This window comes from Mandrillus leucophaeus, unplaced genomic scaffold, assembly GCF_000951045.1.
Source record: "Mandrillus leucophaeus isolate KB7577 unplaced genomic scaffold, Mleu.le_1.0 Scaffold434, whole genome shotgun sequence".
Classification (NCBI taxonomy): domain Eukaryota; kingdom Metazoa; phylum Chordata; class Mammalia; order Primates; family Cercopithecidae; genus Mandrillus; species Mandrillus leucophaeus.
This window is the reverse complement of record NW_012104632.1, coordinates 1,228,257-1,252,545: the sequence shown is the minus strand read 5'-3', so window position 1 is coordinate 1,252,545 and position 24,289 is coordinate 1,228,257. Positions and strand designations below refer to the sequence as shown.

Below are 24,289 nucleotides of genomic sequence, written 5' to 3'. Positions count from 1 at the left end.
CCGGGTCCTGTGGCCTCACATTCCCTCCTACCCTTCAGTTTTCCTCCTTCTCCACCCCACCCAACCCCCATACGCATGGAACCCTGGGTCCTGTGCACAGCCATGAACTAGTCTGTGATGGAAAGGATTCGTTCTGACTGGCCAGACCTGGGTAACATCTACCTGAACCCCATAAGAATGAGTTCCCTGTAGGCTACTAGGGCTCTGTTGGAAGGAAGGAGACAGTGCTGTTAGAAACCTGCCTGTTATGCTTGTGTCAGCTTCTTTCTCATCTGACCCTCAGTGCAAACAGACACTTTAAAACCTCTTTTGTCTCCCCATTTCTTTGGTTTCTGGTAAATGAAGAGCTTTTTCCCCCTAAACTACCATAGGAATACTGCTTATTTGCTAGATCAATGCGTATCAATTGCATATCAACTTGGGATATGTTTACTTTTTCATAAGTAATTGAAATTTTCCTTGTTGTTTTTCTTTGTAATCTTCTAAATAATATTTAAACCTCAGTTCTTCTCCTATTAGCTCTGTCCACCTACATTTACTGCAATAGCTATCAGTTTGTTGACTGAAAGAATGACTCTTAAGCTATGTGGGTGATTTTTTAGCTCTTTCTTCTACCCTCTGTGCTTAAAATACTGTTTAGTGAGCCCAGCGCTGTGGCTCATGCCTATAATCCCAGCACTTTGGGAGGCCGAGGTGGGCAGATCACCTGAGGCCAGGAGTTCAAGACCAGCCTGGCCAACATGGTGAAACCCCATCTCTACTAAAAATACAAAAATTAGCCAGATGTGGTGGCAGGCTCCTGTAATCCCAGCTACTTGGGAGGCTGAGGCAGGAGAATCGCTTAAACCAAAGAATACTGTTTAGTCTTGCTGCTGAAGGTAATAGAAGCAGTTCTTCTTTAGTAGTCTCCTCACAGGAAAGTACTTAGAGATATTTTTGACTAATTTATGATGCAGTTAACAAAGATTTCATTATAATGCCAAGATGCTTAATAGCAAGAATAGATAAAATAGTGTACAAATTAAGAAAGCATTAGTAAAATTTACTGAACGATTTGTAATCAGTGTATCAATGGCAAACTTAAACTATTCTGCTTTAAAAAATTAACTTGGAAAAGTGCTGGTAAATAATGATTTTGCAGTTGAATCAGAAAAGTCGATGATTTTAAGTGTAACACTTAAATCAGTTCAGTATACATTTGGAAAATGTTGATTCACATTGATTAATTTATTGAAACCATTATTTGAGTATATTATGTCCATGACCTATTTCAGAAAGATTTTACTGTATAACTTGATTTTAAGCATAGACAGTAGAGTTGACACATAAAATCATGTACCCATGGTAATGTATAGTATTCTACTATGGAGTTTGATTGTGAATGTAGCACATTTTATTTTATACTTTGCACTAAGACATGTTGGGGAGAGCATAATCATTTTCTAAATCATAAAGCTATATATGCCAATGAAAAAACACAAGCAGTACAAGAAAATATTAAGTAAAAGTAAGTCTTCTGTCACTCCCATTTTCATTTCTCTTCTACAGAACTAACACTATTATTTCTCATGTGTGTTTCTAATTTACTATGCATATGGAGGTATAGAAATGGGTGTGTCCTGTTTACAATAATGCAGCTACAATATTATTGTACACATTATTCTACAACTTCCTCATTTAAGAAAATATTATGGACTTTTTTGAGGTGAGGTAACCTTGTAAATCTATAACCTCCTCCGTCTTTTTCATAATTTCGCAATTCACTGCATGAATCAATCATAATTTCTCCCCCATGACATTGGAACCGTGCTCTAGTTTATTATTCTCACTATATAGAACAGTTAATAGTTTCTTATATAAGTTGACGAATACTTTTTATTTTTTAAATTTTTGTTGTTGTTGTTGAGACAGAGTCTCGCTCTGTTGCCCAGGCTGGAGTGCAGTGGCACAATCTCGGCTCACTGCAACCTCAGCCTCCCTGGTTCGAGTGATTCTCCTGTCTCAGCATCCTGAGTAGCTGGGATTACAGGCGTCTGCCACCATGCCTGGCTAAGTTTTGTATTTTTAGTAGAGATGGGGTTTCACTATGTTGGCCAGGCTGCTTTCGAACTCCTCACCTCTTGATCTACCCACCTTGGCCTCCCAAAGTGCTGGGATTACAGGAGCGAGCCGCCACTCCCGGCCATGCTTTTTAATTCTTATTTGGGGCTTTAGAACATATTTTGAAGATCTTTTTGGCTTACTGTGTCAGTAGCTGCTAAGCTACTTCATGATTCCTGAAACTATTGCTTTGATACCAGCACCAGACACTTAAAACTTTCTTCAGCTGTGCTCTTTGTGGTTTGTGATTATACTTCTTGCCTGAGTTTCCAAATCTTGATGACATTTTATTTATAAAAGTATAATTAACTAGTTCAGAGTACATACCATTTTTTAGTATCATTGAACTACTGAACTATAGCTTATTGAATTATAAAGGGGTCTTGAAGATACTTTAGTGAGTTCCAATCCCAGATCCCACCAAGTTAGCAAAGGAGAATGATGTGCTGTTTTCAGAAATTCAGAATCCTATTGAATAGTATTAATGTACTCACGTTAAAACTACATAGAAATGCCAACTTGTGGGCTACCTTCTTTGGGTCCCCTCCCTTTGTATGGGAGCTCTGTTTTCACTCTTAAATCTTGCAACTGCACTCTCTTCTGGTCCCTCTTTGTTACGGCTCAAGCTGAGCTTTTGCTCACCGTCCACCACTGCTGTTTGCCGCCGTCGCAGACCTGCCGCTGACTTCCGTCCCTCCGGATCCGGCAGGGTGTCTGCTGTGCTCCTGATTCAGCAAGGCGCCCATTGCAGCTCCCGATCGGGCTAAAGGCTTACCATTGTTCCTGCGCGGCTAAGTGCCCGGGTTCGTCCTAATCGAGCTGAACACTAGTCACTGGGTTCCACGGTTCTCTTCTGTGACCCCCGGCTTCTAATAGAGCTGTAACACTCACCACATGGCCCAAGATTCCATTCCTTGGAATCTGTGAGGCCAAGAACCCCAGGTCAGAGAACATGAGGGGTTTGCCACCATCTTGGAAGCGGCCCGCCACCATCTTGGGAGCTCTGGGAGCGAGGACCCTCTGCTAACATTTGGCAACCATGAAGGGACCTCCAAAGCGATGGGAAACCTTCTCCCCAAGGCAGAAATGCCCCTAAGATGTGTTCTGGAGAATTGGGACCAATTTGACCCTCAGACGCTAAGAAAGAAATGACTTATATTCTTCTGCAGTACCTCCTGGCCACGATATCTTCTTCAAGGGGGAGAAACCTGGCCTCCTGAGGGAAGTATAAATTGTAACACCGTCTTACAGCTAGACCTCTTTTGTAGAAAAGAAGGCAAGTGGAGTGAAGTGCCATCTGTACAAAGTTGCTTTTCACTAAGACAACTCGCAATTTTGTAAAAAGTGTGATTTATGCCCGGCAGGAAGCCCTCAGACTCTACCTCCCTACCCCGGCACCCTGCCCAACTCCTTCCCCAACTAATAAGGACCCCGCCTTCAACCCAGACGATCCAAAAGGAGATATAGACAATGAACCAGAGAGTGCAAATATTCCCCGATGATGCCCCCTCCAAGCAGTGGGAGGAGGAGAATTCGGCCCAGCCAGAGTGGATGTACCTTTTTCTCTCTCAGATTTAAAGCAAATTAAAATAGACCTAGGTGAATTCTTAGATAACCCTGATGGCTATATTGATGTTTTACAAGAGTTAGGACAGTCCTTTGATCTGACATGGAGAGATACTATATTACTGCTAAATCAGACACTAACCCCAAATGAGAGAAGTGCTGCCATAACTGCAGCCTGAGAGTTTGGCGATCTCTGGTATCTCAGAGATAGAATGACAACAGAGGAAAGAGAATAAATTCACCACAGGCCAGCAGGCAGTTCCCAGTGTAGACCCTCATTGGGACACAGAATCAGAACATGGAGATTGGTGCCGCAGACATTTGCTAACTTGTGTGCTAGAAGGACTAAGGAAAACTGTGAAGAAGCCTTTAAATTATTCAGTGATGTCCACTATAACACAGGGAAGGGAAGAAAATCCTACCGCCTTTCTGGAGAGATTAAGGGCGGCTTTGAGAAAGCATACCTCTCTGTCACCTGACTCTGTTGAAGGTCAACTAATCTTAAAGGATAGGTTTATCACTCAGTCAGCTGCAGACATTAGAAAAAAAACTTCAAGTCCACCCTAGGCCCAGAGCAAAACTTAGAAACCCTACTGAACTTGGCAACCTCGGTTTTTTATAATAGAGATCAGGAGGAGCAGACGGAACGAGACAAAGGAGATAAGAAAAAGGCCACCACTTTAGCCATGGCCCTCAGGCAAGCAGACTTTGGAGGCTCCGGAACAGGGAAACGCTGGGCAAATCGCATGCCTAATAGCAGTGAGGTCTACAAGGACACTTTAAAAAACATTGTCCAAATAGAAATAAGCTGCCACCTCGTCCATGCCCCTTATGTCAAGGAAATCACTGCAAGGCCCACTGCCCCAGGGGACGAACATCCTCTGAGTCAGAAGCCAATGACCAGCAGGACTGAAGGTGCCCAGGGCAAGCACCAGCCCATGCCATCACCCTCACAGAGCCCCAGGTATGCTTGACCATTGAGGGCCAGGAGGTTAACTGTCTCCTGGACACTGGCGCGGCGTTCTTAGTCTTACTCTCCTGTCCTGGACTACTGTCCTCCAGATCTGTCACTATCTGAGGGGTCCTAGGACAGCCAGTCGCTAGATGCTTCTCCCAGCCACTAAGTTGTGACTGGGGAACTTTAACTCTTTTCACATGCTTTTCTAATTATGCCTGAAAGCCCCACTCCCTTCTTAGGGAGAGACATTCTAGCAAAAACAGGGGCCATTATACACCTGAAAATAGGAGAAGGAACACCCGTTTGTTGTCCCCTGCTTGAGGAAGGAATTGATTCTGAAGTCTGGGCAACAGAAGGACAATATGGACCAGCAAAGAATGCCCGTCCTGTTCAAATTAAACTAAAGGATTCCGCCTCCTTTCCCTACCAAAGGCAGTACTCCCTTAGACCCAAGGCCCAACAAGTACTCCAAAAAAATTGTTAAGGACCTAAAAGCCCAAGGCCTAGTAAAACCATTCGGTAACCCCTGCAATACTCCAATTTTAGGAGTACAGAAACCCAACAGACAGTGGAGGTTAGTGCAAGATCTCAGGATTATCAGTGAGGCCCTTGTCCCTCTATACCCAGCTGTACCTAACCATTATACTCTGCTTTCGCGAATACCAGAGGAAGCAGAGTGGCTTACAGTCCTGGACCTTAAGGATGCCTTTTTCTGCATCCCTGTACATCTTGACTCTCAATTCTTGTTTGCCTTTGAAAATCCTTTGAACCCAACGTTTCAACTCACCTGGACTGTCTTACCCCAAGGGTTCAGGGATAGCCCCCATCTATTTGGCCAGGCATTAGCCCAAGACTTGAGCCAGTTCTCACACCTGGACACTCTTGTCCTTTGGTACGTGGATGATTTACTTTTAGCAGCCCATTCAGAAACTTTGTGCCATCAAGCCACCCAAGCGCTCTTAAATGTCCTCGCCACCTGTGGCTACAAGGTTTCCAAACCAGAGGCTCAGCTCTGGTCACAGCAGGTTAAATACTTAGGGCTAAAATTATCCAAAGGCACCAGGGCCCTCAGTGAGGAATGTATCCAGGCCATACTGGCTTATCCTAATCCCAAAACCCTAAAAGAACTAAGAGGGCTCCTTGGCATAACAGGCTTCTGCCGAATATGGATTCCCAGGTACGGCAAAATAGCCAGGCCATTATATATACTAATTAAGGAAACTCAGAAAGCCAATACCCATTTAGTAAGATGGACACCTGAAGCAGAAGCGGCTTTCCAGGCCCTAAAGAAGGCCCTAACCCAAGCCCCAGTGTTAAACTTGCCAGCAGGGCAAGACTTTTCTTTATATGCCACAGAAAAAACAGGAATAGCTCTAGGAGTCCTTACACAGATCTGAGGGATGAGCTTGCAACCCGTGGCCTACCTAAGTAAGGAAATTGATGTAGTGGCAAAAGGTTGGCCTCATTGTTTACGGGTAGTGGCGGCAGTAGTGGTCTTAGTATCTGAAGCAGTTAAAATAATACAAGGAAGGGATCTTACTGTGTGGACAGCTCATGATGTGAACAGCATTCTTACTGCTAAAGGAGACTTGTCGCTGTCAGACAACCGTTTACTTAAATATCAGGCTCTATTACTTGAAGGGCCAGTGCTGCGACTGCGCACTTGTGCAACTCTTTACCCAGCCACATTTCTTCCAGACAATGAAGAAAAGATAGAACATAACTGTCAACAAGTAATTGCTCAAACTTATGCTACTCGAGGGGACCTTCTAGAGGTTCCCTTGACTGATCCCAACGTCAGCTTGTATATTGATGGAAGTTCCTTTGTAGAAAAAGGACTTCAGAAAACGGGGTATGCAGTGGTCAGTGATAATGGAATACTTGAAAGTAATCCCCTCACTCCAGGAACTAGCGCTCAGCTGGCAGAACTAATTGCTTTCACTCGGGTGCTAGAAATAGGAGAAGGAAAAGGGGTAAATATATATACAGGCTCTAAGTATGCTTGCCCAGTCTTCCATGTCCATGCAGCAATATGGAAAGAAAGGGAATTCCTAACTTCCGAGGGAACACCTATCAAACATCAGGAAGCCATTAGGAGATTATTGACTGTACAGAAACCTAAAGAGGTGGCAGTCTTTCACTGCCAGGGTCATCAGAAAGGAAAGGAAAGGGAAATAGAAGGGAACTGCCAGGCAGATTTTGAAGCAGAAAGAGCCACAAGACAGGACCCTCCATTAGTAATGCTTATAGAAAGACCCCTAATATGGGGTAATCCCCTCTGAGAAGCCAAGAAATAGAATGGGGAACCTCATGAGGACGTAGTTTCCTCCCCTGAGGATGGCTAGCCACCAAAGAAGGAAAAATACTTTTGCCTGCAGCTAACCAAAGGAAATTACTTAAAACCCTTCACCAAACCTTTCACTTAGGCATTTATAGCACCCATCAGATGATCAAATTATTATTTACTGGATGAGGGCTTTTCAAAACTATCAAGCAGATAGTCAGGGCCTGTGAATTGTGCCAGAGAAATAATCCCCTGCACTGCAGGCCATACATTTCAATCCCTGTATCTTTAACCTCCTTGTTAAGTTTGTCTCTTCCAGAATCGAAGTGTTAAAACTACAAATGGTGCTTCAAAGGGAGCCCCAGATGCAGTCTGTGACTAAGATCTACCACAGACCCCTGGACCGGCCTGCTAGCCCATGCTCTGATGTTAATGACATCGAAGGCACCCCTCCTGAGGAAATCTCAACTGCACAACCGCTACTACGCCCCAGTTCAGCAGGAAGCAGTTAGAGCGGTCGTCGGCCAACCTCCCCAACAGCACTTGGGTTTTCCTGTTAAGAGGGACTGAGAGACAGACTAGCTGGATTACCTAGGCCAACTAAGAATCCCTAAGCCTAGCTGGGAAGGTGACCGTATCCACCTTTAAACATGGGACTTGCAACTTAGCTCACACCTGACCAATCAGGTAGTAAAGAGAGCTCACTAAAATGCTAATTAGGCAAAAACAGGAGGTAAAGAAATAGCCAATCATCTATCGCCTGAGAGCACAGTGGGAGGGACAACGATCGGGATATAAACCCAGGTATTCGAGCCAGCAACGGCTACCCTCTTTGGGTCCCCTCCCTTTGTATGGGAGCTTCTGTCTTCACTCTTAAATCTTGCAACTAAAAAAAAAAAAAAAAAGAAATGCCAACTTGTTAAATGCCAAGTTTCTTTGCTTTAGGCTGTAATTTTCTGAGTGCATTGTGACAATATGGGTTATTCTGATTAGTAACTTTCGGAATTAATTTATTGGAAAAACAAGTTATTACTAAATGAAGTTTGATTGGTAGAACTGTTTCAGATGGGGTCCTTGGAGGGCAGACTTGGAAGTAAAGGAAAGGAGTTCTTCATAATAAAAAGTTGGGAGTCATTCAGCCTTTATCCTTGCGAGTCTTCTTCCCATTTTTCAGTCTGTCAGATAGGAAATAAGAGTTTTAATTTTTTTGATATTAGAAATTTAAATAAATACTATTCATTAACTTAGGAAGACAGTAATTGAAAATCATATTCTTTGGCCGGGCATGGTGGCTCACACCTGTAATTCCAGCACTTTGGGAGACCAGGGTAGGAGGACCATTGAGCCCAGGAGTTCGAGACCAACCCTGGCAACATAGTAAAACCCCAGCTCTACAATAAAATTTTAAAAATTAGCCAGGTATGATGGCATGCACCTGTAGTCCCAGCTACTCGGGAGGCAGAGATGGGAGGATCACTTGAGCCTGGGAAGTTGAGGCTGCAGAGAGCCATGATCATGCTACTGCACTCCAGCCTGGGTGACAGAGCAAGACCCTGTCTCAGGGGGAAAAAAAAGATATTCTTTAAGTTTTCTTAAATTTATTTCAAAGGGATTTTTTTTTTTAATGCTTCCTATTACCAGAAAAAGCTATTATGTCAAGGTATTATATAAATTATATATTTAGGATGTTGGCTTTTATAAAACCTAAATTGCCCCTTAATTTCTCATTTTGTAACTAGCACTATAATTTTTATGTAGTACTTTCCCTCCGATATGGTAGCATGAAGATACTGTATATTGCTAGTATATATTCATTAATTGAACTTCATCTCTATCTAAAAAATTAAAGCAATTAACTGATTCTTTAAGCTTCCGGAAAGTCTGAATTATTTATTTTATATAACGATGCATTTATACTTCTAATATTTTATAGTCTTTTCATTGGAACTACTAGCCTGCTGATTATAATAATAAGCAGTTTAATAGCATAGGTGATTCTAAAATTTTGTAAACTGGGTACTATTAAATCGCATTTAAAGGTGACGAGACATGTTTTATTAGGTCATTAAGGTACACCTTGGGTGAATATAGAATCATAATTTGACTTCCTAAGGCACACATTAATTAACAAATAAAACACGCCCTGGAGTGTCGTCTTATGACTGTAAGATAGCTGCTATATTTTGAGTAGTTTTTTTATTTGTATCCCGCAGTGTACTCTGGGCACAGGGGGCCACATGCTCGGACTATAATGTAGTTATACGGTGCTACAGAACTTTATTTTCCGCTTTTATCATTTAAGTCCTTTTTCACTATAGAACTTGAAAGATTGGGTTCGCTAGCTTTGTAGCAGTATTTCTTTTAGAAATAACTTGGATTTATAGTTTTCACAGAATTTTTTTGTATAACTTTCACTTTTCTTCCTGGCCCTTTAGTTTAATATTTTCCTGTATCTTGCAATTGTATTCCTTTTTTATTGAATTACCTGAGTAATAAGAGACATTTCCTTCTTTACTGTTTAATAAACTGTTCCTGAGGAACTAGATATATTGCTTTGTGTACCTATTTAGAGCTGTGAGTGTTCTGCTAAAGGTAAATTACAGTGAAGTGTCTAAATAGTACTGTTAAATTAGCAATTACAATAAATTAGTTTATAAAACTCTTTCCTACGTACCATTATCCTTTCAAAAAAGCTATAAAGGTTGGTTTTTTTTGTTTGTTTGTTTTTTGTTTTTTTCCGGCTAGTCAGATGAAGCAGTGCGAGTAGAGAAGGAGCAAAGTAATCTATACTTGGTTGTGATCAATTAGTTGTAAACACCACTGCACTCTGACCAGCCTGTAGTTTTTTCCATCACTGCAGTGTATCAGATACTGGCATATTGTTACTGCTTATGAAATAGCACATTTCGTTAACATTCTGTGTGGTTTTTGGAATCTTAAGGCATTTACACATTTAAATTTTACAAAGTGATGACACTGATTTGGGCAGTAATTCTTAGTCATGTTTGGTGGGTTCTTTTCTAACTTAACTCTTCTTTCCATGTGTAGGATTGTGGATAATATGCCTGTAACATGGTGTTACGATGTTGAAGATGGTCAGAGGTTCTGTAATCCTGGATTTCCTATTGGCTGTTACATTACAGATAAAGGCCATGCAAAAGATGCCTGTGTTATTAATGTAAGTTCATGATAAACTCTGCTGCTTTTTAAAACATGGCTTTTGACAGAATTCAGTCTTTACCTGGACAAAAATTGTTATATTCGTTTAATGAGTACAGTTCAGATGTTCTGAAGTACAACTACTTCAATCTTAAACTTACAGCAGATTAATAATGTGTAAGTTGAGCCTTAGAATTGGAATAATTCAGATTCAGTTCAGCGTTTACTGAGAGTGTCTGTTGTATGTTAAGTGCTATGGTAAGGTCTAGAACTTTGTTCTAACTCTCATAAATCTTATATATTACAAAATGTACATAGTAGAGTGTCAAAAAAGACTTCATTATAAGTTAACTAAATTTGTATTGCAGAAGTCAGATATTATACCCTTTTTAAGACCTATCTGTCTTTGAGGCCATTCTTTTATATTTAAAAATAGATTAATCAAATAGAGACATTACTATAGAAGGTAATTAGAACTAGATGGGGACATATGTTAAAATAAATTTTGTGTAATCAGATCAACCTGATTTAAATCTCTTAATGGATCAGATCCAGTGGAAGTTAGCATGAGCTTAATCATGAAACTGATTATATCAGTTAGGGCTTTTGTGTTGTGCGCTCACAAAAGACCAGAGATACTTGCGTAATTTAGGTTATGAGTTTAGTCCAAACTTACAAGCTTCCAGGCAGGAAAAGTGTTTAAATGTATACGCTTTAGTGTGCTCGGAATATTTTAAATTTTATTTTGTTTCATTTTAAATGAAAGGCTAGAAAATACTAGATTAGTGTTCTTTTGAATTGATACTTACTAAATTTTCTGTTAAAAAAAACTGTAAGAAGCAGATACCTTCCCCAATTAATTTTTGGCTTAAAAAGAGTTTAAGTATAAAATTGAAACATGTTAATATGAAAGGATTAAAATTCCATTCAAACTTAAATTTTCTTGTTGTAGCCCATTTTAAAGTTTTATGTTTTGACTCTTATGTAGTTTTCTACCTTTAACTTTTAAGTTCTCTTCCGCAGTCAGAATTCCATGAAAGAGATACATTTTACGTCTTCAACCATGTTGACATCAAAATATACTATCATGTTGTTGAAACTGGGTCCATGGGAGCAAGATTAGTGGCTGCTAAACTTGAACCAAAAAGGTAATTATATTAATGATAAAAAGTAAACAAGTATAAGTGAAATTTAGACCCAAAGTATAAGTATTTGGGGCCCAATTACTCCTAAATATTCTGGCATTTCAGGATTGATTTGGCATGATTTGTTACTGAGTTATGGGTTGTCCAGAGAAACCGTACCAATAGTTCTTTTCCTGTCATGACAAGCAGTCAAGCCAAGGTGCCTTTGTGTTTTGTTTTCAATCAGGAGGTTTTGACAGCTTTTCCACGTGTCAGTGGGGAAGGAGAAGTTGAGTGGTTGGGACAGTGTTCCCCTTCATAGTGGAAAGAACACTGCCTCAGATATCTGCAGCTCTCCTCTGGTCAGAGGCCCAAATGAGTGGACACGTACTGTGATTTCTCAAGCCCCTATTCAGTGTTAGATGCCAGTATGAAATACTAGCCATTGAAAGACAGCTCTTCAACTTGTTTGTTATTTTTTATCAGAAACGTACATATCAGTTATTTATGAGATTTTTTTTTTAAGTATTTCATTTTTTTCATTACTTTTTCTGCCATTGAATTAACCTTTTTCTTATGCACTGGTGGTAAAGAAATACATGCCATAATAAGATGGCAGTTAAACTCCGTCAGTATATATTTTTTTAATAAGATTATTTAGCCAGGCACAGTGGCTCACACCTGTAATCTCAACACTTTGGGGAAGCCAAAGCAGGAGGATCACTTGAGGCCAGGAGTTTAAGACCAGGCTAGGCAACACAGTGAGACCGTGTCTCTACCGAAAATAAATTAGCTGGGCATGGTGGCCTGTGCATGTAGGAGGCTGAAGTGGGAGGATCACTTGAGCCCAGGAGTTCAAGACCAGCCTGGGCAACATAGTGAGACCCTGTCTCTACAGAAAATTAAAAAATTAGCTGGGCACTGTGGCCCATGCCTGTAGGAGGCTGAAGTAGGAGGATCACTTGAACCCAGGAGTTTAAAGCTGCAATGAGCCGAGATCACACCACTGCACACCAGCCTGGGAAACAGAGCAGCAAGACCTTGTCTCAAAAAAAAAAAAAAAAAAAAGGCCAGGCATGGTGGCTCATGCTGTAATCCCAGCACTTTGAGAGGCTAAGGCAGGAGGATTGCTTGAGCCCAGGAGTTCAAGACCAGCCTGGGCAACATAGCAAGACCTTGTCTCTACAAAAAATGAAAAATTAGCTGGGCATGGGGTGTGGTGGCACACACCTGTAGTCCCATCTACGTGGGAGACTGAGGTGGGAGGATCCCTTGAGCCCAGGAGTTTGAGGCTGCATTGAACTGTGATGGCACCACCGCACTCAGGCCTGGGTAAGAGAGCAAGACCCTGTCCCCCCCAAAAAGATTTAAAAAGATTATTTAAATGCTCTTCAAGTATAGTGTTTTCAAAAGTATGTTTATAATTTTGTACACATATTTATATGAAGTAGATATTTATGCTATTAAATATGACATGAATAATTTCACCTTTGTCAGCAGCATTTTAAAATACGTACAAAATCTCTAACCTTTCTTTACCTTATTTAAAAAAAATTGTACTTTATCAGCATCTTGCCAAAATGTTTCTTCCCACAGCTTCAAACATACCCATATAGATAAACCAGACTGCTCAGGGCCCCCCATGGACATAAGTAACAAGGCTTCTGGGGAGATAAAAATTGCCTATACTTACTCTGTTAGCTTCAAGGTAAGTCTGTTGTTATCTTTAGTATAATTCTGAAACTGATTTTAAATTTGTACTACTTAAACTAATTAAAATGTTACTGTTTATGCTTGTCAAATAACGAAGCTATGAATGAGCTGATTTTTAGGATAGTTTGTCAGTGTACCAAGCAACATAATCACTCTTGAAACTAAGTCTTAGTTTAAATGAGAATACAGAGGAAGTTGGAGACTTGAGCCTGATTTAGTGTTAAGCATAAGAGATACATATAAGACAAAAGTCAAAAATAGGCCTGGAGGACGGGATGGAAATGCCAGAGATATATTCAGAAACCTTTTGGGAAATCAACACCATGCTTTAAAGGATTTAAATATGAACTTTAAATGGAGAGCTTCCGATTGGTAGATCGTCTTAGAAAATTGAAGGGAATGTTTTCATTAACGAAGTTTCTTAAAATGCAAATTCATTTTTATGGGAATCTTAGTATTCTACTTCTATTTTTTCACCATTTTTAAAATCAGGATTTAAGTATGAACTTTAAATGAAGAGTTTCCAATTGGGAAATTGTCTTAGAAAATTGAAGGGAGTATTTTTATTAACGAAGTTTCTTAAAATGCAGGTTTACTTAGGCAGTGTTCCACCTCTATTTTTTAAAACTTTTGGCAATCCAATATAGTTGTGATGTTTAATATCCCCGTATAATGTTTCATTTTGCAAACCTGGCACAGTAAACAGTATACATTTCTAGATACTAAGAGCTCAGTGTGCCTGGGAAGGCTGGTCTAGTTAGCTTCCCCTGGCATAAAGAAAGAATAATTATTCCTTTCCATTCCGTTATTATCTTAAAAAAAAATACATATAGCTCTAAATGTAATCATCTAAACATCTAGTTATAATTTAAAGCAATACTTTTAGTGGGTATTACTAGGAATTCTTTTTTTTTTTTTTGGCTGCATAATCTTACTCTCATTTCCCTAGACTTTAGTAAATCTGAAACCCTCTGAATCTCAGGACTAACCAAAGTTATGATAATTTAGAAATTGCAATTGTTGACTCAATGGAAGGGCAAGCTTTGAATGGGATTTTTTTTGTTCTTAATGTGTTGTCAGCAGATGTTTACTTAAAGAGATTTTTTAATCTCCTCTAGGAAGATGATAAGATCAGATGGGCATCTAGATGGGACTATATTCTGGAGTCTATGCCTCATACCCACATTCAGTGGTTTAGGTAAGAGTACAGAGTTAGCCTGCTTTTGCTTTCTACTTTTCTACCCTCTGTCCCTTTGAACATCTCATTTACTCTCAAATCCTCTCTACTTTATTCAAAAGTCTGGCCTTGGGTTCAAATCCTGGCTCTCAGCCACTGATTGTGAGTCACGGCAGGTCCCTTAATTTCTCAGCGTGTGTTTCTTTATCTAGAAATACCCACCTCATGGGATTGTTGTGAGGATTAAAGGACATAATGGGACAGAGCATTTGAGGACATTGCCTGGCACATTAAGAGTGTTCAGAAACAGAAGCTGCTGCTGTTGCTATGACTTTATTATTATCCCCTTCAAACATGATTCAAAACTTTTATCTAGAAAGCTGTTCATGTTGCCATAACCCTCCTTTTCCTATTGCTGTCTGATCTTTTTGACACTCACTAATTTACTGAGTAAAGTTGTTCTTCAGTAAATTTCTTAAGGGCACAAACCAGTCCTTTGTTATGGCAGTGATTTGGGCACAGTAGTTATTTCATAATATTGACCATGTACCAAAAAATTCTAGTTCAAAACAGACTATGAAATGGTATTATGATAAGTATATAATGTTATTTATCTACTAGAGGGAAACATGAAAGAACACAGTTCATTGAATTTGTTGGATTTTAGGTAGCTTTCGTTTTGATTTTGATTAAGACTACTTTAATGTTACTCAGTAGACAGTTTTTTTTAAAAGAGTTTTACTGTTCCTAAGATTAAGCTACAGATTACTCATAATGTGCTTATTTCTACAGCATTATGAATTCCCTGGTCATTGTCCTCTTCTTATCTGGAATGGTAGCTATGATTATGTTACGGACACTGCACAAAGATATTGCCAGATATAATCAGATGGACTCTACGGTAAGTGGAAACATTTTAGTCTTTAGTGTGCCCACAACACTGTTTATTGTTTTTTTGCGAAAAGGTAAAATAATAGCTTTAGAATCTGCTTTTAAAACATTCTTCTACCAAAAAAAAAAAAACCCAGAAACAAAAAAGAAATTCTTCTCAAAAGTTATCTTGAATTCACATTTTCAAATAAGAAAGCGATACTTAACAATTAATATTCTTGGCCGGGCGCAGTGGCTCACGCTTGTAATCCCAGCACTTTGGGAGGCTGAAGTGGGCAGATCACCTGAGGTCAGGAGTTCAAGACCAGCCTGGCCAACATGGCAAAACCCCATCTCTACTAAAAACACAAAAATTAGCCAGGTATGATGGCGGGTACCTGTAGTCCCAACTACTCGGGAGGCTGAGGCAGGAGAATTGCTTGAACCCGGGAGGCGGAGGCTGCAGTGAGCAGAGATCGTACTCTAGCCTGGGTGACAGGGCGAGACTCTGTCTCAAAAAAAAAAAAGAATTGATCCTCTAGAAATGGAGTCAGCACAGCCTTGGGAACGGACCTGCTCACAGCCTCCTCTGTGGGAATGGACTGGTGCAGCGGGGGGTGTAGGTGCAGTTACAACTCTGTAAGGTTTCTCTATCCCTCACACATACCCATTTGTGAAACCACAAAGTTGAATGGAATAACTCCTAAGCAACTTCTATTTGTGTGGTGGTTTAATTTTTTAAAGTTAATTTTAACAGATTTGTATCATTTCAACTTTTTGGTATATTCAAAATAATTGCATGTCCCAGCCTCTTTAATCTCAAACTTTTTAAGTTGCACAATGTTACACATTTTCTACTCTTCATTTCATGGCAGCATAATAAAAGAATTTTCACAAGAATCACAGTAATTTGGAATGAATGCAAAAAACTCAGGTTTTTATGTATTCTCTTCCCCTAGCTTCTTCAGCCTCCTTTCCCCCAACCTCTCTGACCTATTCTTATTGGGGAAAATATATATGAATATTTATAAGCTTTTTAACATTTGTACTCTACAGTCTCTTTCCTATGATTTTTATTGATTTTATGTCTTATTAAATATTAAAGTGATTTAAAAATACTCTGCTCATAATTGGCTGTTCCAAATAATTGCTGTTAATGGAGTTTTGTCTTAATTTGCACAGCGTCGCCATGTGGAACCGGGCTGCTGGTGACCCTGCTTCCACTCCTGTCCTACTTCCCATCTCTTAGCACAGCAGTCAGAGTAAAACTGCTCAAACGGAAATCAGATCATTTCACTCCTGAGCACAGCCCTCCAGGGACTTCTCTTCACGCAGAGCAAGAGTCAGAGGCTTTACAGTGGCCTGTAAGGCCCCACATTACCTCAGCACTCTGCTGCACCTGTGCCAGCTATCTTGCTGTTCCTCAGACTGGGCAGACACAGGTTCCCACCTCAGAGCCTTCACGCTCACTGTTCTATCTGCTAAGAATGTCTGCCCCTCATTTACATGGGTAGTTCCCTTACCTGCCTCCGATCTTTACAAAATGTGATCTTCCCATTGAGCCCCTCCCAGCCATCGCGTTTAAGTTACATTCTGTCCTGCACACACCCATACATCCTGTTTTTCTGTATAGCGCTTATTGCCGTCTAATGTACAGTGTACTTTCCTGACTTATTTTGTTTATTGTCTGCCTTCCTAATGAGATCATGTACTCCTGAGAGTAGGAATTTTTCTGTTACACTCACTGTGGTATCTGATGTTTTAAACAGAGCCAAGCTTATAGTTGGTGCTCAATGAATATTTCTTGAATGAATGAATGAATGAATGAGTCACTTCTTGATGTACGACTTACTGATGCATTGCTGGGTTCATGATAGGGAACAAGTATTCAAGGACTCCTCCTGCTCCAACCCACTGCCCAAAACCAGGAGCCAAGGCCAGAGCAGGAAACATTGCACGCCTGAGAGGTGCACTGACCCTGTGGGTCAGGGTTGTTTTCGAGTCTTTAACCGTTTGGAAGGCTGTCTGGTGGGTCATTTGCAAGGAGCTGAACCTCAGGCTCCTGGATTAAGCCTGCATTCTGAAAGGGGGGCCAATTGGTTCTAGGTTAGTGAGAGCCTCTGATTCTGGGCAGAATCAAGTAGAAAACCTCTGGAAAAAAAAAGTGTCCCACATTTAGATTCACAGGATTCTTCTAATTTAAGGTCAATAAAATATGAGCTACTAGTTGGAAATTCACAAAATTTACAGTAAAGGACAGATTTAGACCTCTAGAGATTCCAGATACTGGAACTCTTCATTGCAAATAAAATATATGAAAAAGTAACAGCTCAGAATTTCTCAGAATAGATGAAAAGTAAAAATCCATAGATATAGGAAACACAGTGTATCCTAAGCAAATAAATAAAAAGAAATCCACATCTAGATCAATTGTGACAAAACTATAGAACCTTAGAGAAAGGAGAATATCTTAGAGTCAGTTCAAGGGAAAAAAGACTCAGCATCTACAGAGGAAAAAACAGTTAGATTGACAATGGAAACCCCAAGACTAAATATCATTAAATTGGCGAGAGTAATTACCTATTTACATAGAATTGTATACACAGAGAAGTCATCTTTCAAAAATGAAGATGAGGCCAAGGTGAGAGAATCACTTGAGCACAGGAGTTCAAGACCAGCCTGGGCAATATAGGGAGACCCCATCTCTACAAAAACAAATTAAAAAATTAAAAATTCACTGGGCATGGTGGCTCACGCCTGTGGTTCTAACTACTTGTGAGACTAAGATGGAAGGATCACTTGGGTTCAGGAGGTCAAGGATACAGTGAGCTATGATTGCACCACTACACTCCAGCCTGGGCAACAGAGACCCTGTCTCAAAAAAAAAAAAAAAAAAAAAAAAGAAGAATGAAGGTGAGGTGTTTATCTTTTACAGATGAACAGAAACAGTTGACAATAAGCTGACCTTCATGGAAAGAATTTATAGAAAGCTTGAGCAAATAATAAATAAATGAAGTGAATCCTAAAGGGAGATTTAGAAGGATTGGTGAAAAAGAAATTCCAAGTAAACATTTTCTGTGTATAATGAGTCTAAATGTAGAGATTAACAAATATATATCAACAGGAGAAAAACAGATGCTTTACTGAATGGTATTGGGGATAAAGTGGGTGGATACCTGGGGGAAAAAACGTAAATTCTAACTTTATTACCTAAAATAATGATTTACATGAAAATGAATCTATAAAACACTAGAAGAACATATAGAAAGTTATGTTTAAATCTTAGAGAACGGTAGAATTTTATGAGTATCACAGAGAGACAAAAGCCATAAAAGAAATTATTGCTCTGTGATTATTGTTTGTTCACCTGGTACGTTGGCAGAAATTTAAATGTTTGATGTAAGTCTGTGTTGGGGGACTGAGGACATGAGCACTTTGATACATAATGTATGAGGATGTAAAGAGACATAACCTTTGGAGAACAATTTGACAGTACCTGTCTTAGTTTATAATATAAATTGACCCAACAATTTCATTTCTAGAAATTAATGAATGCAGAAGATTTAATTTTTTTAACAATAAGCATATGATTTTTTATAAATAGCAGAAGAATATAAACAACCCAAATACCTGTCAATAGGGGACTAATTTTAGAAATTATAGAACATCCATATAGTAGAATACTATATAATTACCAAAAAGAATGAGGTAACCATATATACAAAGAGGAGACGCACCTTCATGATGTTGTTAGACTAAAAAAGCAAGATAGGAAAAATGTGTATAATACGCAACCATTTTTGTAAAAAAAAAAATCTATTCATACATTTTTTTATATATGGGTAGAATATCACTGCGAGAATAACAAGAACCTAGTCCCATTGGTTTGCGGCAGAACAGGGGGCCTTGCTCCCTGGGGGAAACTTAGTTTTCAGTTACACCTTTTGATATTTTTAGTGCCTACTTAATAAAAAGTGATCAGAAAATGGCCCCTCTTAATACTACCCCACCTAAAAGAAGAGATGCATGTACTTTTCCTCCCCTACTTTTTAAATAGACATTCTCAAAAGTAAGGAGATTAGTGTACCCACACCCTAGTCCAACACTTAATCAACTCAGGTTCAATCTTGTTTCCATCTATGGAATTCCACTTATGCCCACCAGGTTTTTTGAAGCCAATCCCAGATATAGTTTTAATTCACTTAGCGCCTGCATGTACATTCCTTGTAAATGACCAAGTGGAGTCTAATTCCCAAGTGTAGGAAAGTATTTTGTACCAAGGGGAGGAAAATATTTAGATTTTTACTCTTGCCTTAAAAGTTAGACATTTTATTTATTTATTTATATTTTATTTTCTTTTTTTTTTTGAGACAGGGTCTCACTCTATCATCGAGACTGGGGTGCAGTGGTGCAGTCTTGGTTCACTGCAACCTCCGTCTCCCAGGCTCAAGCGATTCTCCTGCCTCAACCTTCTGAGCAGCTGGGATTACAGGCACGCGCCACTATCGCCCAGCTGGTTTTTGTATTTTTAATAGAGACAGAGTTTCATCATGTTGGCCAGGAGGCTGATCTCAAACTCCTGACCTCAAATGATCCACCTGCCCTGGCCTTCCAAAGTGCTGGGATTATAATCTAGGCATGAGCCACAGCACCTGGCCTCGACATTTTAAAAGCAGGATTAATGCCTCTGTATAATTTTCCACATTTCAAATTTCAGCTGATTTATAGTTACTTTAAAAAATGTAAATTTAATATATTAGTAATAGCATTGTCTACTGCTTGGAAAGATAGTCGTTTGAATGGGGAATCGAGGAGGGATGCCGATTACCCTTGAGGAATGTTGACAGAGGAAGCTGAACAAGCAAGCAAGGGCCAGATTCCAGTGGTCTTGTAAGCTGTACAGTTTGAAGGTCATTGAGAAGCTGTTGAATAATTTTAAATTGCAGTGACATGGCCAGATGTGTGTTTTAAGAAAATTACTTTGAATATTATGTTGAGAATCATCCAGTGCAGGGCAAAATTGGAGGTTTAAAGACCAGTCAGGAGGCTGTTACAGAATTCCCAGAGACCGAGGATGGTGGCAGGGAGGAAGGAGGTGAGTGGACAGATAAATATGGAGGATGTTTGGGAGATAGAGTGGAGCTGATTGACTGGCTGGCAGTGGAGAGTGTAGAAGCTGAAGAAAAGTCAGTGAATGACCCCAGGTTTCTGGTTCAAACCACCAGAATGGTCCCTCTGGCTGCTGTATTGAGGATCAACTGAATGGTGGCAAGCACAGGAACAGACAGGTTTAGCGTATAATCAGTAGTCAGATAAGATGGGATGACTTGAACCAGTAGGGTGGTGGCATCCTGTGGATATATTTTGGTGGTAGAACCATGGCTTTTGTTAAAAGGTTGTGTGCAAGGTAGGGAAAGAAGGGAAGAATCATGGATGACTCCAGGGTCTGGGGGACTAAGCAGCTGGAAGGTTGGAGTTTTAATCTACTGAAGGAGTCTACAGGAAGAGCAGATTTAGATGGGGGAAAGAGAATCGAGAATCTGTTCAGTTGTGGATAATTCTGTTCAAGATGTATATTAAACAACCAAGTGAAGCTGTTGAGTAGGTACTTGTGTATGTGTCTGGAGATCAGGGCTGCAGTTTGGGCTGGTGACACACTTATTAATATGTTTACAGCCATGCTTACTGTGTTAGCAAAGTAGCTAGAATATGAGAGCTAATGCCATTTTCTTATTGTGGAGATTATTAAGAGTAGGATGAAGAGGATAGAATGTGACTAAAAATCGTCAAGTCAGATCACAAAGCTTGACTTAGAGTAGAACTAGGTAGCAAACACATTGTCTTTGTAAAGTTTCTCAATAAGTATATTTGTAGACCTTAATGTCAAAAATTCAAGAAACTGACATATAAGTTCAGCAAAGCCATATTAAGCTCCATGAGTCAACCTGTATTCTTCAAAATTGAAATAGATACCAACATTTTAAAAATAAGTTTTAAAAAACCTTTTTTCTGTAACAGCATATTCAACAGTGAACAAACTGTCTATAGTTATCTTGTTGGTACCATAAGACAATTGAACTGATTTCATTCCCCTTTTAGGAAGATGCCCAGGAAGAATTTGGCTGGAAACTTGTTCATGGTGATATATTCCGTCCTCCAAGAAAAGGGATGCTGCTATCAGTCTTTCTAGGATCTGGGACACAGATTTTAATTATGACCTTTGTGACTCTATGTAAGTGTTAACTGAAGTTTTTCTGGCCGGGTGCGTAGTTCATGCCTGTAACCCCAGCACTTTGGGAGGCCAAGGCGGGTGGATGACAAGGTCAGGAGTTCGAGACCACCCTGGCCAATATAGTGAAACCCCGTCTCTACTAAAAATACAAAAAAAATTAGCTGGGCATGGTGGCAGGCGCCTGTAATCCCAGCTACGTGAGGGGCTGAGGCAGGAGAGTCGCTTGAACTTGGGAGGCGGAGGTTGCAGTGAACTGAGATTGCGCCACTGCACTCCAGCCCGGGTGACAGTGCAAGACTCCATCTCAAAAAAAAAAAAAGAAAAAGAAAAAAAAAACCCACAGGTTTTCTAAGTGGGTAGGTAAGCCAGATTATTTCTGAGAGTCCTTTAGGTTCTCAAAATCTAAGTGACTTGGGGCAGGGTTAGCTGCACCCAAAGACTGACTCTTGGTTTCTCCCTTCAGCTCTTCCTAGACCAAACCTTTGTCAGGAAAGCACTGGACTGGAGATGAACAGGTCCTTAAGACCATCAGCATCTGAGTCTAAACAGCCCAGAACCAGGACCATTTAGGGTCTCTTTTACCCAGCCATCGTGGGCAGGCACAGTCTGGTTAGGGTTCCAGGATATTCTTGGTTTCTACAAAAGGAGGAGGGTGGGAAAAGAGGGGATGGGGAAGGAAGCACTGTGTAGACCCTTCTCACCTGGAGAGGATTTAGGAAGCAGGATCTCCTTCTGTAGAGAAAGCGAGTGTGTAGAAAAGACCTTCCTTCCTCCATAAAAAGAGTATTTTTGAGCTACCTCAGCAACTTCAGAAATTGTATTTAAATTTTTGCCAACTAGGACAATCCTCTTTTTTTTTTTTTTTTAAATAGATGTTCCTTAGAGGTATTGATAGCCCCAGGGGTTGTTCTGAAACTACCTCTGTGTAGTTTCCACTGTCTTCCGGTTTTCTTAATTGGAAGAGAAAAAATGTTTATGAATAGAATTTTCTAAATTTTACCTTTTTTAATGTATTTTACTTTATTAATGCCTACTACTGATAAATAGCAACAAATGAATATACTGGGAGAATTCATAAACCTTTAATAATTTTTTAGTAAACGTTTATTTTTTATGTTTGGTTACATATTAAATACATAATACTATAGTGGGTTTTGTTAGTAAAGGTTTTCCAAATTTTTATGATAAAATTATTTATATAAATGCTTTGCAAAGAGCAGTATCATTTCCAAATGTCTGGCACTGAATAAGTTTGGGAACCACTGACTCACACCTTCAGGCTTAATTTGAAGACTGACTAGAACATCTCTTTTTTTAATCTAACAACTTAAGGAGATACAACTTTGATAGGTAGAGCTAGAATTTGTAACTATGTCATACTAAAAAGAAGTAAGTCATTCTAAAGAGGATAGGTCAGGAAAAGGTCATAAAAAAGGTTTGGACAGAGGGTGGGGTGAAGTCACTGGATGACAGAGAGCCAAACTAGACTTAGAGCAGAATGAATACTTGAAGATAAACTTCCGCTTTCTTTCTTTTTTTTTTTTTTTTTTTTGAGACAGAACCTCGCTCTGTCACCAGGCTGGAGTGCAGTGGCACGATCTTGGCTCACTGCAATCTCCGCCTCCCTGGTTCAAGCAATTCTCCTGCCTCAGCCTCTGAGTAGCTGGGATTATAGGCACTTGCCACCACACCTGCTGATTTTTGTATTTTTAGTAGAGACAGGGTTTCACCATGTTGGCCAGTATGGTCTCCATCTCTCAACCTCGTGATCCACCCGGCTCGGCCTCCCAAAGTGCTGGGGTTACAGGTGTGAGCCACCACACCCGGCCAACTTCTGCTTTCAAATCTTATTAGGAGCTGCCTTCTGTGACGCTCTGGTCTTTATTGGGGTCAGCTAGAAAAATGAACTTTTAAGGAAGGAAAGTTTCAGAGAATCTTGGATAGAATACGATGGGAATCATTTTCCTTGAGTCCTCAAATAGGAACTTTCTGCTGAAGGGCAGTCCATTTTTCAGGTAGGGGAGGAGAAAGGGGTTGCATCTTAACTGAAATCCTGGTACATCTTCTAAAGCTACCCTGATGTGTTTCCTGCTGATCATGACTCTGGTGCTCATCAGAGGTGTGTGTGCATGCTTACTCACATAGGTGCTTGGTCATGTGTGTTTTGGGGGAAACAATGGGGATTTTCTTGCTGCTGGGTTTAGAAAGCCACCTGAAACTCTTCTCGGCAGTATCCTACTTGCCTTGGGATTCTGAGCACCTTATAACTTCTGAGCCCCAGCTTAAAGCTGGGAATTTCTATGAATATAATGTAGCGTTTTAATTCTCGCTGGTAGGAAGGCTTATATGGGGAAGAGCAAACTAAGCTAACCACATGAATAAGGTAGGGCCAGGGTTTCCCCGCATTGCTGACCAGGTCCTGCAGTAATTTGTGAAAAGCTAATGGCCCTATGAAATCTTTCTCCCTCATTTTGTTCTTTGATTAGGTTCTGTATGTCTCTTATGTTTGAATGTTGTAAGGTTTTGGGGTTGTTTTTTTTTTTTTAACCCCCAGAGGACCCCTATATTTTTAATGAAAGAAAAGTGGGAATATTTCATAGTGGAAACATTTTCATTTATGTTAATTTTAAAGGCTGTACTTGAATCTCAGAAGAGCCAAATGCACTGTTGAGCATCCAGTCTGATCACAGGAAGGATGAGGTCTTCTAGACTCCCACAAGAAACTTCCGAAGTGAAGTTTGCCTCATCTGTGATCAGATTGGTGCAGTACATTAAATATTACTAAAATTGAGTAGAGCTGCGTGGTAGGAGAGCACATGGTTTTTCATGAAGTTGTATTTTTTTCTTGTTTGAAAAATGACAGGGTTTCTCTATCATTTCACAGCAAAGGAAACAGTAATAACTTGTACAACCTTTCATGATTTGTGTTTTAGTTTTCGCTTGCCTGGGATTTTTGTCACCTGCCAACCGAGGAGCGCTGATGACGTGTGCTGTGGTCCTGTGGGTGCTGCTGGGCACCCCTGCAGGCTATGTTGCTGCCAGATTCTATAAGTGTAAGTCAAAGCCACCGTGACTGGCGTCTGATCAGGAAGGGACTCTGCCGCAG

The 24,289-nt window shown here is 40.0% G+C and overlaps 1 protein-coding gene across 1 annotated transcript in view; it reads left to right on the top strand.

Annotated features, from left to right (window-relative positions):
- Positions 1 to 24,289, top strand: part of TM9SF2 (transmembrane 9 superfamily member 2) — a 72,462-nt gene that overhangs the window by 31,151 nt on the left and 17,022 nt on the right. Inside the window, exons 5-11 of the mRNA XM_011993795.1 lie at positions 9,957 to 10,086; positions 11,091 to 11,215; positions 12,788 to 12,899; positions 14,023 to 14,102; positions 14,874 to 14,982; positions 21,051 to 21,183; positions 24,117 to 24,236. Coding sequence (XP_011849185.1) covers positions 9,957 to 10,086; positions 11,091 to 11,215; positions 12,788 to 12,899; positions 14,023 to 14,102; positions 14,874 to 14,982; positions 21,051 to 21,183; positions 24,117 to 24,236 — 809 coding nt within the window. The remainder of the gene's footprint in view (positions 1 to 9,956; positions 10,087 to 11,090; positions 11,216 to 12,787; positions 12,900 to 14,022; positions 14,103 to 14,873; positions 14,983 to 21,050; positions 21,184 to 24,116; positions 24,237 to 24,289) is intronic.